The sequence below is a fragment of the Triticum dicoccoides genome, chromosome 7A (assembly GCF_002162155.2).
Source record: "Triticum dicoccoides isolate Atlit2015 ecotype Zavitan chromosome 7A, WEW_v2.0, whole genome shotgun sequence".
NCBI lineage: Eukaryota > Viridiplantae > Streptophyta > Magnoliopsida > Poales > Poaceae > Triticum > Triticum dicoccoides.
In genome coordinates, this window is record NC_041392.1 from 669,606,377 (window position 1) to 669,624,471 (window position 18,095).

Sequence of the window (18,095 nt, forward strand, 5' to 3'; positions counted from 1 at the left end):
TTGTATATGTTTCACCAAGTCATGATCCAACTGGGTGTCATAGAAGATTTATGAATTGTAAAGTTCTTTTTATGGTTTCATAAAGTATGGAGCATGTGTATAAGGAAGCTACCATCGACCGTCATTCAGTCTAAAATATACAGTCCAAACAAAGCATAACCAAGCAATGCTTCTCTCCTACCACACAAAACCTCTTAGAAAAACATAACCAGCAAAAGGATAGCGCTCGACTCAACAACCCAGCAGCTCAAGAACTGAATAACCCATCAGATATTAGCCAGCAGACAGAGATCCACCAAGATAAGAGAAAAGCAATGATATGTACTCATATGCTTCTAGTAAGCTATGAAAAATGCTATTTCGCTACGCTGCTGATGAAAGGAAAGGAGAGAAATGGTCGGCTTGCAATATGTCATGATTGCACCCACCAAATCAGTGTTGTTTTTGTGATACCAAGAGAATCACAACCCTCAAACACTGACATTTTCTCTCCCCTGATGACACTCATACATCAAACCCTCGCCGTCGACGGTGCCAAACTTGAGGAACCCTCTCACCTTACAAAACTTCATGAGGTAATACACCCCGAGGCCTGCTGCAGTGAACATAGCGCTGATGGCATACACCTTCCAACCAGCGATGGCCATGACGAAGACAAGGAACCCCGAGGGGACGAGGCAGAGGACAACGATGCCTGGGAGTCGCAGCGGTACGCGGTAGGGGCGCGACATCTCTGGCCGCTTGATCCGAAGCCAGACAAACGTGGCAAACTCGAGGAGCATGCCGAGGCTGTAGAGGAAGTTGGCAGCGGCCACGATGTTGTTGAAGCTGAAGAAGGACATGCCGAGGGTGATGAGGCTGGTGACCACGATGCTGACCCAGGGAGTGTTGAAGATCGGGGCACGTAGCGCGAACACACGGGGGAGGAGGCCTAGGTCCGCCATTCCAAGAAGCTGGAATGCCGCGCTGCTTAGCGTCGCCGAGTAGAGGCCGATGGAAGAGAGCACCGCGCCCACCTCGATCCAGTACTTGAGCCAGTCGCCGGCGATCGTGCCTGCGTTGCAGTCACATTAGTCATGTCACAGATGGTTTGTGGCCAAGTGGCACTCTTGCCTTTTGCGAAGAAAACCCTTTTTATAGACAAAAAAAGTTAACTTTGTCTTGCATATCTTCAGTACTGTCACGCTTCATACATGCCATAGGCCGAATGGTACTGAACATGCTACCAGAACACTTGCAATGTCTACAATTTCAGTTTAAGAACATAAAAATAACTTGGCTGAACATATCTGTTACATGAACTTGCAGTTGCAGAGTATGTGTGCACAACATGCAACAATATCCTACTCCCTCTGTAAACTAATATAAGAGTGTTTAGATAACTAAAATAGTAATCTAAACGCTCTTATATTAGTTTACGGAGGGAGTACGATTCTTTATGCCAAAAGGGAACGAATCATTTGCAATCCCAACAACACTAAAGAACTGTTACCAAATCCATCCATATGGTGTAGTACTACTAATGATCATGGAAATACGCATTAATACGGAGAGAACAATGATCAATAGCTGTAGTGGATCGACAGAAATGTAACCGCTGGCAACGTGATGTTGCAACTTGCAAGCAACAAGGTTGTAAAGCAATGCGTTTGCGTCGATTTTAATAATCAAAGTAATGAGTGAAATAATTACCTGCGGCGTCGGCGAAGAAGCCGTTCCCCCACTGCTCCGGCGGCGCGTCGACGGCGCCGGTGGCCGCCATGAGCGGCAGCAGGTAGCCGAGGGACGTCATGGCCACGGACGACATGAGCGCCGTCGGGAACGTCCTGCCGGGGTTCTCCACCTCGCCGGCCATCGTGCTGACGCTGTCCCAGTAGTTGAGGTTCCAGAAGAGCGTGTTGAAGAAGAGCTTCCAGTCCTTGTCCCCGGCGGTGGCCGCCCACCTGTGCGGCCGGATCTTGGGCAGCGCGATGCCGGACATGAGCACGAACGGCGATAGCGAGGCGACCCCCAGCGCCACGGCGGACCACCCCACGACGCTGAGGCCGGTGTAGTTGAGCACGGAGAGCGCGACGTTGAAGGTGACGATGGTGGCCACCCGCGCGCCGCCGTCGGCCACGGCGGGCACGACGCGGGCGAGGTAGTCGGCGCAGAGCGCCGGGAAGGCGGCGCCGTTGATGGCCCCCGAGACGTACTTCCAGGTGCCCATGAGGGAGCCCGAGACGGGGCCGAAGGCGCGGTCGGCCCAGACCACGAAGCCGCCGTTCCCGGGCATCGCGGTGGAGAGCTCGGCCGTGACGAGCGACTCCGGGATGGCCCAGATGAAGGGGAAGATGAGGAAGCCGAGCAGAGCGAAGAGGGGCCCCGCCGACTGCACCGCCGGCTCGGCGCCGTAGGGCCCGCCGGCGACCTCGAAGAAGATGAGGAAGATGAGCGGGACCAGCGACAGCTTGTTCTTGCCGCCCTTCCTGCCATGGCCGGCCGCTCCGCCGCCGTCATCGGCCGGCGCCGCCAGCGCCTTGTCGCCGTCGAGGTTCTTGATTTCCCCGGTCATCCCCGGAGCGGGAGCGGGAGGCGGGATAGGAATGGGAATCTGTAACCGACCCTGGATTCGTGCTCCGCGGAGTCTGGGGAGGGGGTTGGTCTGGGCCTCGCGCAGCCATTGGGGACCGAGTTTATATGACAGCGATCCTCTCCGGGCATAACTGCTTTAGCAGGGCCGCGCGGTTGGTGCAGCGACAAGGCGCTCAGGACTGATCACACACGCGCACGCACGGCCGACGAACACCGGAACGAGATCCACGGATTCCATGACGAGAATTCGATATGCGATTTGGAGACGGGGCAGCACAACGAATTCTATGCGTGATGTGATGTGATCCGATACTCTGCTCTGCCCTTGCCCAGTTGGCCCCGAATGAGTCCAAGTTGCGGAACTGATTCGGGCGGGCGGGGATTGGGCCCGCTCTCTACTCCCCTGCCGACCGCGCATCTTGGAGCATGTGGAAATTTCAGTTCCGAATCCCGGTGACCACACGCTTTGGCTAGCTTCAAAGAGGCTCATGACATCTCCGTGTGGCAGAAAGAAACGTTCTCAATTAGAGTGCGATTTTGTAGCGTGTCACTCGTGAAGCATGGTAAGAGTCTGATCACCGATGCCTTGGCACAAACAAACAAATTATTGTTGGAATTTTCATTACAGTGGGATTTTTTCAGGCTCGAGAATTCCTCTTTGCTGACTTTGACTGAAGAGTGGGATCGAGCCCCTAAAACGAGATTATGTTAAAAGATACTGAGCTCCTTCGAAATGGAGCTCTATTATTGATCGAGGCTGGAGGGGCGTGTGGGACCTGTTGACGCTTAAAGAGTGGCTTGATGAAGTCAAATTTATGATTGGATGTGGCCCTCTCCAAAACAATCAAAATAAATATGAATATGGTCCAAATGGAGCCCAGATGCGAATGCTACGACAATTTCAGAGATGCACATGTTGCCAGTAGATTATGGCATCACAGAAAACGCAATTAAGATGGCTTTAAATGAAGAAGTGTTCAGTATGAAAATTCTTCGTCTTGTCGAGACGAATGATTTTTGTTTTTGAATCATCTCGATCCAAGGTCGTTTGCAAATTTTACAACCAAAATAGCCAGGCCTTATCAGGACCAAAAGTGATGCCCCGGCCCAGAGACGTATTGAATGTGTGAGGTGAGGCGTGAGTGATTAGGACCTCAAAATGACCTGAGATGAAAAGGTGACCAACATGGAAGTTTTCGGCATCGTCGAAACGGACAACTTTGGTTTTTGGGTCATCTCCATCCGACTTCATACCCAACCTCCAAAGCGATGAAAACATTCGCCTGGTCCTAGACTTTGTTTGATATACGCGTCCGATACATGGTGACAATGCATAAATCCGTCAGTACCCTCGGTAGAGTGGCGAACATGATCGAAAGGACCAGATCGAAGACCACACGAGGAAGTTACCCAGGTTCAGGCCTCCAGGAAGGAGTAACACCCTACATCCTGCTTTTGGTTTGTATTCATGGAGTACCTCGTGCGAAGGTTACAACGGCAATGAAGTATGAGACTACCGAGCATATGGTTCTACGTATGTATATCATGAATGGCTACCCCTACCCCTCACCTTGTATAGATCACGGGGCCTACGGTTTTACACGAGATCGATCTGATCTAACCCGCAACCACCCTGGCTTCCTTGGTCGCTTATCCAGGCTCCGAGGATCCCACTTGTGGATAGGCCGAGCTACGTCTTTTGAAGCTTCCCTGCCCTGGCCAACTTGGGTAGGTCACCGTGAAGGAAATATGCCCTAGAGGCAATAATAAAGTTGTTATTTATATTTCCTTATATCATGATAAATGTTTATTATTCATGCTAGAATTGTATTAACCAGAAACTTAGTACATGTGTGAATACATAGACAAACAAAGTGTCCCTAGTATGCCTCTACTTGACTAGCTCGTTAATCAAAGATGGTTAAGTATCCTAGCCATAGACATGTGTTGTCATTTGACGAATGGGATCACATCATTAGATAATGATGTGGTGGACTAGACCCATTCGTTAGCTTAGCACTATGGTCGTTTAGTTTATTGCTACTGCTTTCTTCATGACTTATACATGTTTCTATGACTATGAGATTATGCAACTCCCGAGTACCGGAGGAACACTTAGTGTGCTATCAAACGTCACAACGTAACTGGGTGATTATAAAGATGCTCTACAGGTGTCTCCGATGGTGTTTGTTGAGTTGGCATAGATCGAGATTAGGATTTATCACTCCAATTGTCGGAGAGGTATCTCTGGGCCCTCTCGGTAATGCACATCACTATAAGCCTTGCAAGCAATGTGACTAATGAGTTAGTTATGGGATGATGCATTATAGAACGAGTAAAGAGACTTGCCAGTAACGAGATTGAACTAGGTACGATGATACCGACGATCGAATCTCAGGCAAGTAACATACCGATGACAAAGGGAACAACGTATGTTGTTGTGCAGTTTGACCGATAAAGATCTTCATAGAATATGTAGGAGCCAATATGAGCATCTAGGTTCCGCTAGTGGTTATTGACCGGAGATATGTCTCGGTCATGTCTACATAGTTCTTGAATCCGTAGGGTCCGCATGCTTAACGTTCGATGACGATTTGTATTATGAGTTATGTGATTTAATGACCAAAGTTTGTTCGGAGTCCGGGATGAGATCACTAACACGACAAGGAGTCTCGAAATGGTCGAGACGTAAAGATCAATATATTGGAAGGCTATATTCGGACATCGGAAATGTTCTAAGTGGTTCGGGTATTTTTCGGAGTACCGGAGAGTTACAGGCATTCGCCGGGGGAAGTATTGGGCCTTCATGGGCCTTAGTGGAAAGGAGAGAAGGGCCAAAAGGGGAGGCCGCGCGCCCCCCCATGGGCTGGTCCGAATTGAACTAGAGGGGGCGGCGCCCCCCTCTTTCCTTCTCCCTCTCCTCTCCTCTCCTTCCTTCTTCTCCTACATGGACTAGGAAAGGGGGGAAACCTACTCCTACTAGGAGTAGGAATCCCCCCTTGGGTGCGCCCCTTGTGGCCGGCCCTCCTCCTCCTCCCCTCCTTTATATACGAGGGAGGGGGGCACCCCATAGACACATAAGTTGACAGTTGTCTTAGCCGTGTGCAGTGCCCCCCTCCACAGATTTCCACATCGGTCATATCGTTGTAGTGCTTAGGCGAAGCCCTGTGTCGGTAACTTCATCATCATCGTCACCACGCCGTTGTGCTAACGGAACTCTCCCTCGGCCTCAACTGGATCAAGAGTACAAGGGATGTCACCGAGATGAACGTGTGCAGATCGCGGAGGTGCCGTGCGTTCGGTACTTGATCGGTTGGATCGCGAGGATGTTCGACTACATCAACCGCGTTACTTAACGATTCCGCTTTCGGTCTACGAGGGTATGTGAACACACTCTCCCATCTCGTTGCTATGCATCTCCTAGATAGATCTTGTGTGATCATAGGAAAATTTTGAAATACTGCGTTTCCCAATAGTGGCATCCGAGCCAGGTCTATGCGTAGATGTTATATGCATGAGTAAAACACAAAGGAGTTGTGGGCGTGAGTATATACATATTGCTTTCCATCACTAGTTGTTTCTTGATTCGGCGGTACTGTTGGATGAAGTGGCCCGGACCGACATTACATGACCATGTTCATGAGACTGGTTCTACCGACGTGCTTTGCACACAGGTGGCTGGTGGGTGTCTGTTTCTCCAACTTTAGTTGAATCGGATTCAATGAACAGGGTTCTTTTTGAAGATCAAAAAACAATCACTATACCATGTTGTGGTTTTTATGCCGTAGGTAAGAACGGTTCTTGCTAAGCCCGTAGCAGCCACGTAAAACTTGCAACAACAAAGTAGAGGACGTCTAACTTGTTTTTGCAGGGCATGTTGTGATGTGATATGGTCAAGACGTGATGAGATATAAATTGTTTTATGAGATGATCATGTTTTGTTAAAGTTATCGGCAACTGGCAGGAGCCTTATGATTGCCTCTTAATTGCATAAGATGCAAGTGCCATATAATTGCTTTACTTTATCGCTATGCGATAGCAATAGTTACAAAAGCAATAATTGGTGAGACGACGATGTGACGACACGTTGATAGAGATCAAGATGATGGAGATCATGGTGTCATGCCGGTGACAATGGAGATCATGACGGTACTTTGGAGATGGATATCAAAGGCACAAGATGATGATGGCCATATCATGTCACATATTTTGATTGCATGTGATGTTTATCTTTTATGCATCTTATTTTGCTTAGTATGATGGTAGCATTATGAGATGATCCCTTACTAAAATTTCAAGGTGTAAGTGTTCTCCCTGAGTATGCACCGTTGCGACAATTCTTCGTGCCGAGACACCACATGATGATCGGGTGTGATAAGCTCTACGTTCACATGCAATGGGTGCAAGCCAGTTTTGCACATGCAGAATACTCAGGTTAAACTTGACAAGCCTAGCATATGCAGATATGGCCTCGGAACACTGAGACCGAAAGGTTGAACGTGAATCATATAGTAGATATGATCAACATAGTGATGTTCACCATTGAAAGCTACTCCATCTCATGTGATGATCGGACATGGTTTAGTTGATATGGATCACGTGATCATTTAGATGACTAGAGGGATGTCTATCTAAGTGGGAGTTCTTAAGTAATATGATTAGTTGAACTTAAATTTACCATGAACTTAGTCCTGATAGTATTTGCATATCTATGTTGTAGATCAATTGCTCACGTATAGCTTCCTCGTTTTATTTATGATATGTTCCTAGAGAAAACTATGTTGAAAGATGTTAGTAGCAATGATGCGGACTAGCTCCGTGATCTGAGGATTATCCTCATTGCTGCACAGAAGAATTATGTCCTTGATGCACCGCTAGGTGACGCACCTATTATAGGAGCAGATACAGACGTTATGAACGTTTGGCAAGCTCGATATGATGACTACTTGATAGTTTAGTGTGCCATGCTTTAGGGCTTAGAACCAGGACTTCACAAATGCTTTGAACGCCACAGAGCATATGAGATGTTCCAAGAGTTGAAATTGGTATTTCAGACTCATGCCCGAGTCGAGAGGTGTGAGACCTCTGACAAGTACTTTGCCTACAAGATGGAGGAGAATAGCTCAACCAGTGAGCATGTGCTCAGAATGTCCAAGTACTACAACCGCTTGAATCAAGTCGGAGTTAATCTTCTAGATAAGATAGTGATTGACAGAGTTCTTTGATACGTCTCCAAGGTATCTATAATTTTTGATTATTCCATGCTATTATATTATCCATCTAGGATGTTTTATATGCATTTATATGCTATTTTATACGAATTTTGGGACTAACCTATTAACCTAGAGCCCAGTGCCAGTTTTTGTTTTTCCTTGTTTTTGAGTATCATAGAAAAGGAAAACCAAACGGAGTCCAATTGACCTGAAATTTCACGGAGATCATTTTTCGACCAGAAGAAGCCCATGGAGTATCGGAGGTGGGCCAGAAGAGTCCCGAGGACACCACAAGGGTGGGGGCGTGCCCTACCCCCCTAGGCGCGCCCCCTACCTCGTGGCTGCCTCCGGGACCCCCTGACTTGTCCCCGACTCCAACACCTCTTATATAACCCCAAACTTCCAGAAAGAAACCTAGATCGGGAGTTTCGTCGCCAGAAGCCTCCGTAGCCACTGAAAACCAATCTAGACCCGTTCCGGCACCCTGCCGGAAGGGGGAATACCTCTCCGGTGGCCATCTTCATCATCCCGGCGCTCTCCATGATGAGGAGGGAGTAGTTCTCCCTCGGAGCTGAGGGTATGTACCAGTAGCTATGTGTTTGATCTCTCTCTCTCTCTCTCGTGTTCTTGATTCGGCACGATCTTGATGTATCGCGAGCTTTGCTATTATAGTTGGATCTTATGATGTTTCTCCCCCTCTACTCTCTTGTAATGGATTGAGTTTTCCCTTTGAAGTTATCTTATCAAATTTAGTTATAAGGATTTGAGAACACTTGATGTATGTCTTGCATGTGCTTATCTATGGTGACAATGGGATATCACATGATCCACTTGATGTAGGTTTTGGTGATCAACTTGCGAGTTCCGTGACCTCGTGAACTTATGCATAGGGGTTGGCACACATTTTCGTCTTGACTCTCTGGTAGAAACTTTGGTGCACTCTTTGAAGTTCTTTGTGTTGGTTGAATAGATGAATCTGAGATTGTGTGATGCATATCGTATAATCATACCCACGGATACTTGAGGTGACATTGAAGTATCTAGGTGACATTAGGGTTTTGGTTGATTTGTGTCTTAAGGTGTTATTCTAGTACGAACTCTAGGATAGGTTGAACGGAAAGAATAGATTTGTGTTATTTTACTACGAACTCTTGAATAGATCGATCAGAAAGGATAACTTTGAGGTGGTTTCGTACCCTACAATAATCTCTTCGTTTGTTCTCCGCTATTAGTTACTTTGGAGTGACTCTTTGTTGCATGTTGAGGGATAGTTATATGATCCAGTTATGTTACTATTGTTGAGAGAACTTGCACTAGTGAAAGTATGAACCCTAGGCCTTGTTTCCTAGCATTGCAATACCGCTTACGCTCACTTTTATCATTAGTTACCTTGCTGTTTTTATATTTTCAGATTACAAAAACCTATATCTACCATCCATATTGCACTTGTATCACCATCTCTTTGCCAAACTAGTGCACCCATACAATTTACCATTGTATTGGGTGTGTTGGGGACACAAGAGACTCTTTGTTATTTGGTTGCAGGGTTGTTTGAGAGAGACGATCTTCATCCTATGCCTCCCACGGATTGATAAACCTTAGGTCATCCACTTGAGGGAAATTTGCTACTGTCCTACAAACCTCTGCACTTGGAGGCCCAACAACATCTACAAGAAGTTTGTATAGTAGACATCAAGCTCTTTTCTGGTGCTGTTGCTGGGGAGGTTAGCACTTGAAAGTATATCTTTAGATCTTGCAATCGAATCTTTTAGTTTCTTGTTTTATCACTAGTTTACTTTATAAAAGAAAATTATAAAAAATGGAATTGAGGATACCTCATATGCTTCATCTTTTTAATGTCTTTCATGAAAATAAGAGTTCCGATAATTGTGCCAAAGTGTTAGAAGAAGAATGCATTAGAATGTTTGGCACTAAATATTTGAATGATGAGTATTATTGCAATGTTGTTAGTACGAATTCCTTGAATATCCATGATGCTAATGATATGCAAAGCCACAAGCTTGGGGAAGCTATGTTTGATGAAGATGATATTTTTTGTCCCCCAAGTTTTGATGAGAAAATTTATTATGATGAAAACATGCCTCCTATTTATGATGATTATATTGATGAAAGTGGATTTGGAGAGGTCATGACTTTATTTAGTGATGAATCCACTATTTCGGAAGAGGTTCCAATTGATTATGAGAACAAAGTTGCTATCTATGATGATTATTGTGATGACATGTATGCTATAAAGAATAATGATAACCATGAAACTTTTCATCATAATTTTAGTTTTCAATTGGATTATGCCTCACATGATAGTTATTTTGTTGAGTTTGCTCCCACTATTATGAATGAGAATAATTTTGCTTATGTGGTGAGTAGTAAATTTTCTATGCTTGTAGATCATGAAAAGAATTCTTTATGTGATGGTTATATTGTTGAATTCATTCATGATGCTACTGAGAATTATTATGAGGGAGGAACATATGCTTGTAGGAATTGCAATAATATCACGTTTCCTCTCTATGTGTTGAAAATCTTGAAGTTATGCTTGTTTTGCCTTCCTATGCTAGTTGATTATTGTTCCCATAAGTTGTTTTTTCACAAAATACCTATGCATAGGAAGTGGGTTAGACTTAAATGTGCTAGTCATATTCTTCATGATGCTCTCTTTATGTTTCAATTCTTATCTTTTATGTGAGCATCATTGAAATCATCATGCCTAGCTAGGGGCGTTAAACGATAGCGCTTGTTGGGAGGCAACCCAACTTCATTTTTGTTCTTTGCTTTTTGCTCCTGTTTAGTAATAAATAATTCATCTAGCATCTGTTTATATGTGGTTTTATGTTTTAATTAGAGTTTGTGCCAAGCAGAACCTTTGGGAAGACTTGGGTGAAGTCTTTGCGATCTTGCTGTAAAAAACAGAAACTTTAGCGCTCACGAGTTTTGCTGCCATTGTTTACTGGAGAGTGAGATTAGGTTGATTCTTTTTTCATATGATTAATAGACAAATTCCTCATGTCCAACAGTTTATTTCAGAATTTTTTGTGTTACATAAGTATACGTTTGATACAGATTACTACAGACTATTCTGTTTTTGACAGATTCTGTTTTCATTGTGTTGTTTGCTTATTTTGATGAATCTATGAGTAGTATAGGAGGGTATGAACCATAGAGAAGTTGGAATACAGTAGATATTACACCAATATGAATTTATAATGAGTCCACAACAGTACCAAAAGTGATGATTTATTTTCTTATACTAACGGAGCTTACGAGTTTTCTGTTAAGTTTTGTGTTGTGAAGTTTTCAAGTTTTGGGTAAAGATTAGATGGACTATGGAATAAGGAGTGGAAAGACCCTAAGCTTGGGGATGCCCAAGGCACCCCAAGGTAATATTCAAGGACAACCAAGAGCCTAATCTTGGGGATGCCCCGCATGGCATCCCCTCTTTCGTCTTCGTTCATCGGTAACTTTACTTGGAGCTATATTTTTATTCACCACATGATATGTGTTTTGCTTGGAGCGTCATTTTATTTCCTTTTGTTTTGCTTGCTGTTTGAATAAAATAACAAGATCTGAAATTCTTAAATGTTAGAGAGTCTTCACATAGTTGCATAATTATTCGACTAATCATTGATCTTCACTTATATCTTTCGGAGTAGTTTGTCGTTTGCTCTAGTGCTTCACTTATATCCTTTTAGAGCACGGCGGTGGTTTTATTTTGAAGAAATATATGAACTCTCATGCTTCACTTATATTATTTTGAGAGTCTTTTAGAACAACATGGTAATTTGCTTTGGTTATGAAACTAGTCCTAATATGATAGGCATCCAAGAGGGGTATAATAAAAACTTTCATATAGAGTGCATTGAATACTACGAGAAGTTTGATACTTGATGATTGTTTTGAGATATGAAGATGGTGATATTAGAGTCGTGCTAGTTGAGTAATTGTGAATTTGAGAAATACTTGTGTTGAGGTCTGCAAGTCCCGTAGCATGCACGTATGGTAACCGTTGTGTGAAAAATTTGAAGCATGAGGTGTTTCTTTGATTGCCTTCCTTATGAGTGGCGGCCGGGGACAAGCGATGGTCTTTTCCTACCAATCTATCCCCCTAGGAGCATGCGCGTAGTGCTTGGTTTTTTATGACTTGTAGATTTTCGCAATAAGTATGTGAGTTCTTTATGACTAATGTTGAGTCCATGGATTATACACACTCTCACCCTTCCATCATTGCTAGCCTCTTCGGTACCGTGCATTGCCCTTCCTCACCTCGAGAGTTGGTGCAAACTTCGCCGGTGCATCCAAACCCGTGATATGATACGCTCTATCAGACATAAACCTCCTTATATCTTCCTCAAAACAGCCACCATACCTACCTATTATGGCATTTCCATAGCTATTTCGAGATATATTGCCATGCAACTTTCCACCGTTTCGTTCATCATGACACACATCGTCATTGTCATATTGCCTTGCATGATCATGTAGTTGACATCGTATTTGTGGCAAAGCCACCATGCATAATTTATCATACATGTCACTCTTGATTCATTGCCCATCCCGGTACACCACCGGAGGCATGCATATAGAGTCATATTTTGTTCTAGTATCGAGTTGTAATCTTTGAGTTGTAAATAAATAGAAGTGTGATGATCATCATTAATAGAGCATTGTCCCGAAAAAAAGAAAAAAAAGAAAGGCCAAAAAAAGGAAAGGCCAAATTAAAAAAATTAAAAAAAGGAAAGGCCAAATAAAAAAAGAAAGGCCAAATAAAAAAAATAAACAAATAAGAAGGGACAATGCTAGTATCCTTTTTCCACACTTGTGCTTCAAAGTAGCACCATGATCTTCATGATAGAGAGTCTCTTGTTTTGTCACTCTCATATACTAGTGGGAATTTTTCATTATAGAACTTGGCTTGTATATTCCAACAATGGGCTTCCTCAAATGCCCTAGGTCTTCGTGAGCAAGCAAGTTGGATGCACACCCACTTAGTTTCTTTTTGTTGAGCTTTCATACATTTATAGCTCTAGTGCATCCGTTGCATGGCAATCCCTACTCCTCGCATTGACATCAATTGATGGGCATCTCCATAGCCCATTGATTAGCCGCGTCAATGTGAGACTTTCTCCTTTTTTCTTCTTCTCCACACAACCCCCATCATTATATTCTATTCCACCCATAGTGCTATGTTCATGGCTCACGCTCATGTATTGCGTGAAAGTTAAAAAAGTTTAAGATTACTAAAGTATGAAACAATTGCTTGGCTTGTCATCGGGGTTGTGCATGATGAAAGCATTTTTGTGTGACGAAGATGAAGCATAGCCAAACTATATGATTTTGTAGGGATGAGCTTTCTTTGGCTATGTTATTTTGAGAAGACATAATTGCTTGGTTAGTATGCTTGAAGTATTATTGCTTTTATTGTCAATATTAAACTTTTGTCTTGAATCTTATGGATCTGAATATTCTTGCCACAATAAAGAAGATTACATTGATAAATATGTTAGGTAGCATTCCACATTCGAAATTCTGTTTTCATCATTTACCTACTCGAGGACGAGCGGGAATTAAGCTTGGGGATGCTTGATATGTCTCCAACATATCTATATTTGAAAGTGCGTTATATCGACTAGAGGGGGGGGGGTGAATAGGCAATTTTTATGAATTCTTCACTGAGGAATTTGCTGGTGAGGAAATTCCTTAGTGAAGAACTACTAGCAGTAGAGTAAGTACTCAGAAGTAAACATAACTGAAGACAAGCATGGTCATCATGATGAAATGAAGACAAGCACAGAGTACTGAAAGCGTAATCACAGGATAACAAAGGATGAAGACAGACAGACTGAAGAAATTGAACTGAGGAAATTGAGAAAGTCTTCAGTCAAAGTCTTCAAACACAGATATGAACAAGCACACATCACAGTTATGAGGAAATGAAAGAGTTGAGGAATAAGAACCAGTAAGCTTGGTGAAGCAATGATTTAGTAGACCAGTTCCAACTGCTGTCTCAGTTGTACGTCTGGTTGGAGCGGCTGAGTATTTAAACTCGAGGACACACAGTCCCGGACACCCAGTCCTGAGCACGCAGCTCAGGACACCAAGTCCTCACCGTATTCTCCTCGAGCTAAGGTCACACAGACCTTGCCCAATCACTCGTGGTAAGTCTTCAGGCGACTTCCAAACCTTCACAAACTCGGTCACTCAGCGATCCATAATTCCTCTTGGATGCTCTAGACCATGACGCCTAACCGTCTGGAAGAAGCACAGTCTTTAAAGGTAACAAGCGTCGGATCCACGCAGGATCAATCTCTTCAGTGATGCTCAATCACTTGGGGTTTGTAGGTGTTTGGGTTTGGGTTTTTCCTCACTTGATGATTTTTGCTCAAAGTCCTCGGAGGATGGGTTGCTCTCAAATGACAAGTGTCAGTTTCTCTCGGAGCAGCCAACCAGCTAGTGGTTGTAGGGGGCGGCTATTTATAGCCTAGGGAGCAGCCCGACATGATAAGACATAAATGCCCTTCAACGATATGACCGTTAGATGGAGAGATATTTTGGGACAGCTGGCGCATAGCACAACAACGGTCAAAATTTTGAGTAGCAAAATCCTCAGGGCTATCATGTTCCTCAATGTGTAGGCAATCCACACTGGCGAATTCCTAACTCCTCAGTCAGAACAAATTCCTCAGTGACCAGAAGAACTTCGTCTCTGTCACTGAAGAATATGACTGAACTGTATGAGATTTCCAATGGCTTCACTCGAAGGGATTGGTAGGTGTAGGATTTTGAGTTGAGCATCACATGGAAATTTTCCCTTAGTATTTCCTCGACCCCTTTAATAGTACGGTGTTTCCTATGACTCAAGAAAGAGAAAATGAAACTACGAAAACAAAAGTCTTCACGCTTCATGTTCCTCGAATGAATACCAAGTCTTCATGGTCACACCAATTTCTTCACTTTCAAAGTCTTCAGAAAGTCTTCAGAGATCCAAAGTCTTCAGTCGAAGAACTTCATTTTTAGGGGACAACTTTCTCTGTAAATATCAAACTCCTCATAGACTTATAGACCTGTGTACACTCACAAACGCATTAGTCACTTAACCTATAAGTCTTCAATACACCAAAATCACTAAGGGGCACTAGATGCACTTACAATATTTTTTGATTGTTCCATGCTATTATATTATCCTTCTAGGATGTTTTATATGCTATTTTATTTGATTTTTGGGACTAACCTATTAACCTAAAGCCCAGTGCCAATTTCTGTTTTTCCTTGTTTTTGAGTATCACAAAAAGGAAAACCAAACGGAGTCCAATTGACCTGAAATTTAACGGAGATCATTTTTGGACCAGAAGAAGCCCACGGAGTACCGGAGGTGAGCCAGAAGAGTCCCGAGGCCACCACAAGGGTGGGGGCACTCCCTACCCCACTAGGCACGCCCCCTACCTCGTGGCCGCCTCGGGGACCCCCCTGATTTGTCCCCGACTCCAACACCTCTTATATAACCCCAAACTTCTAGAAAGAAACCTAGATCGGGAGTTCCACCGCCAGAAGCTTCCGTAGCCACCGAAAACCAATCTAGACCCATTCCGGCACCCTGCCGGAGGGGGGGGGGATCCCTCTCCGGTGGCCATCTTCATCATCCAGGCGCTCTCCATGACAAGGAGGGAGTAGTTCTCCCTCGGGGCTGAGGATATGTACCAGTAGCTATGTGTTTGATCTCTCTCTCTCTCTCTCGTGTTCTTGATTCGGCACGATCTTGATGTATCGCGAGCTTTGCTATTATAGTTGGATCTTATGATGTTTCTCCCCCTCTACTCTCTTGTAATGGATTGAGTTTTCCCTTTTAAGTTATCTTATTGGATTGAGTCTTTTAAGGATTTGATAGCACTTGATGTATGTCATGCATGTGATTATCTGTGGTGACAATGGGATATCACGTGATCCAATTGATGTAGGTTTTGGTGATCAACTTGCGAGTTTCGTGACCTCGTGAACTTATGCATAGGGGTTGGCACATATTTTCGTCTTGACTCTCCGGTAGAAACTTTAGGGCACTCTTTGAAGTTCTTTGTGTTGCTTGAATAGATGAATCTGAGATTGTGTGATGCATATCGTATAATCATACCCACGGATACTTGAGGTGACATTGGAGTATCTAGGTGACATTAGGGTTTTGGTTGATTTGTGTCTTAAGGTGTTATTCTAGTACGAACTCTAGGATAGATTGAATAGAAAGAATAGCTTCGTGTTATTTTACTACGGACTCTTGAATAGATCGATCAGAAAGGATACCTTTGAGGTGGTTTCGTACCCTACAATAATCTCTTCGTTTGTTTTCCTCTATTAGTGACTTTGGAGTGACTCTTTGTTGCATGTTGAGGGATAGTTATATGATCCAGTTATGTTATTATTGTTGAGAGAACTTGCACTAGTGAAAGTATGAACCCTAGGCCTTGTTTCCTACCATTGCAATACCATTTACGCTCGCTTTTATCATTAGTTACCTTGCTTTTTTTATATTTTTAGATTACAAAAACCTATATCTACCATCCAGATTGCACTTGTATCACCATCTCTTCGCCGAACTAGTGCACCTATACAATTTACCATTGTATTGGGTGTGTTGGGGACACAAGAGATTATTTGTTATTTGGTTGCAGGGTTGTTTGAGAGAGACCATCTTCATCCTACGCCTCCCACGGATTGATAAACCTTAGGTGATCCACTTGAGGGAAATTTGCTACTGTCCTACAAACCTCTGCACTTGGAGGCCCAACAACGTCTACAAGAAGAAGGTTGTTTAGTAAACATCATTCTCTAGCCACTCTCACCAAGTTACTGGAACTTCGTGATGAACTATAATATGCAAGGGCCGACGAAAACGATTCCCAAACTCTTCGTGATGCTGAAATCAACGAAGGTAGAAATAAAGAAAAGCATCAAATGTTGATGGTTGACAAGACCACTAGTTTAAAGTAAAAGGGTAAGGGAAAGAAAGGGAACTTCAAGAAGAATGGCGAGCAAACTTGATGCTTGCGAACCATGCCTCATAGGCAAGATGACCAAGACTCCGTTCTCCGGAACAATGGAGCAAGCAACAAACTTATTAGAAATAATACATACTGATATATGCGATCCAATGAGTGTTGAGGCTCACGGCGGGTATCATTATTTTCTGACCTTCAAAAATGATTTGAGCAGATATGAGTATATCTACTCAATGAAACACAAGTCTAAAACATTTGAAAAGTTCAAAGAATTTCAGAGTGAAGTGGAGAATCATCATAACAAGAAAATAAAGTTTCTACGATCTGACCGCGAAGACAAAATATTTGAGTTACGAGTTTAGCCTTCAGTTGAAACAATGTCGAATAGTTTGGCAACTCACGCCACCTGGAACACCACATCATAATGTTGTGTCCGAACGCCGTAACCGTACTTTATTAGATATGGTGCGATCTATGATGTCTCTTACCGATTTACCACTATCATTTTGGGGGTTATGCATTAGAGATAGCTGCATTCACGTTAAATAGGGCACCATCTAAATCAGTTGAGATGACACCGTATGAACTATGGTTTGGCAAGAAACCAAAGCTGACGTTTCTTAACGTTTGGGGTTGCGATGCTTATGTGAAAAAGTTTCGGCCTGATAAGCTCAAACCCAAATCTGAGAAGTGCGTCTTCATAGGATACCCAAAATTAACTATTGGGTACACCTTCTATCACAGATCCGAAGGCAAGATCTTTGTTGCTAAGAGTGGATCCTTTCTAGAGAAGGAGTTTCTCTCAAAAGAAGTGGGTGGGAGGAAAGTAGAACTTGATGAGGTAATTGTACCTTCTCCCGAATTGAAAAGTAGTTCATCACAGAAATCAGTTCAGGTGATGCCTACACCAATTAGTGAGGAAGTTCATGATGATGATCATGGAACTTCAGATCAAGTTACTACCGAACCTCGTAGGTCAACAAGAGTACGTTCTGCACCAGAGTGGCACGGTAATCCTATTCTGGGAGTCATGTTACTAGACCATGACGAACCTACGAACTATTGGGAAGCGATGATGAGCCCAGATTCCGCGAAATGGCTTAAGGCCATGAAATCTGAGATGGGATCCATGTATGAGAACAAAGTATGGACTTTGATTGACTTGCCCGATGATCGGTAAGCCATTTAGAATAAATGGATCATCAAGAGGAATACAGATGCTGATAGTAGTGTTACTATCTACAAAGCTCGAATTGTCGCAAAAGGTTTTCCAATAAGTCTGTTGCTCATTCCATTGTTCCGGAGA

The 18,095-nt window shown here is 43.5% G+C and overlaps 1 protein-coding gene across 1 annotated transcript; it reads right to left on the reverse strand.

Annotated features, from left to right (window-relative positions):
- Positions 1–231: 231 nt before the first annotated feature.
- LOC119331541 (probable polyamine transporter At3g13620) lies at positions 232–2,916 on the reverse strand. Its single transcript, XM_037604706.1, has 2 exons — positions 1,693–2,916; positions 232–1,054 (listed from the first exon to the last, which is right to left on the reverse strand). Exons 1-2 carry the CDS (start codon positions 2,552–2,554, stop codon positions 471–473), a joined length of 1,446 nt encoding a protein of 481 aa, XP_037460603.1. The 5' UTR covers positions 2,555–2,916; the 3' UTR covers positions 232–470.
- Positions 2,917–18,095: the final 15,179 nt, after the last annotated feature.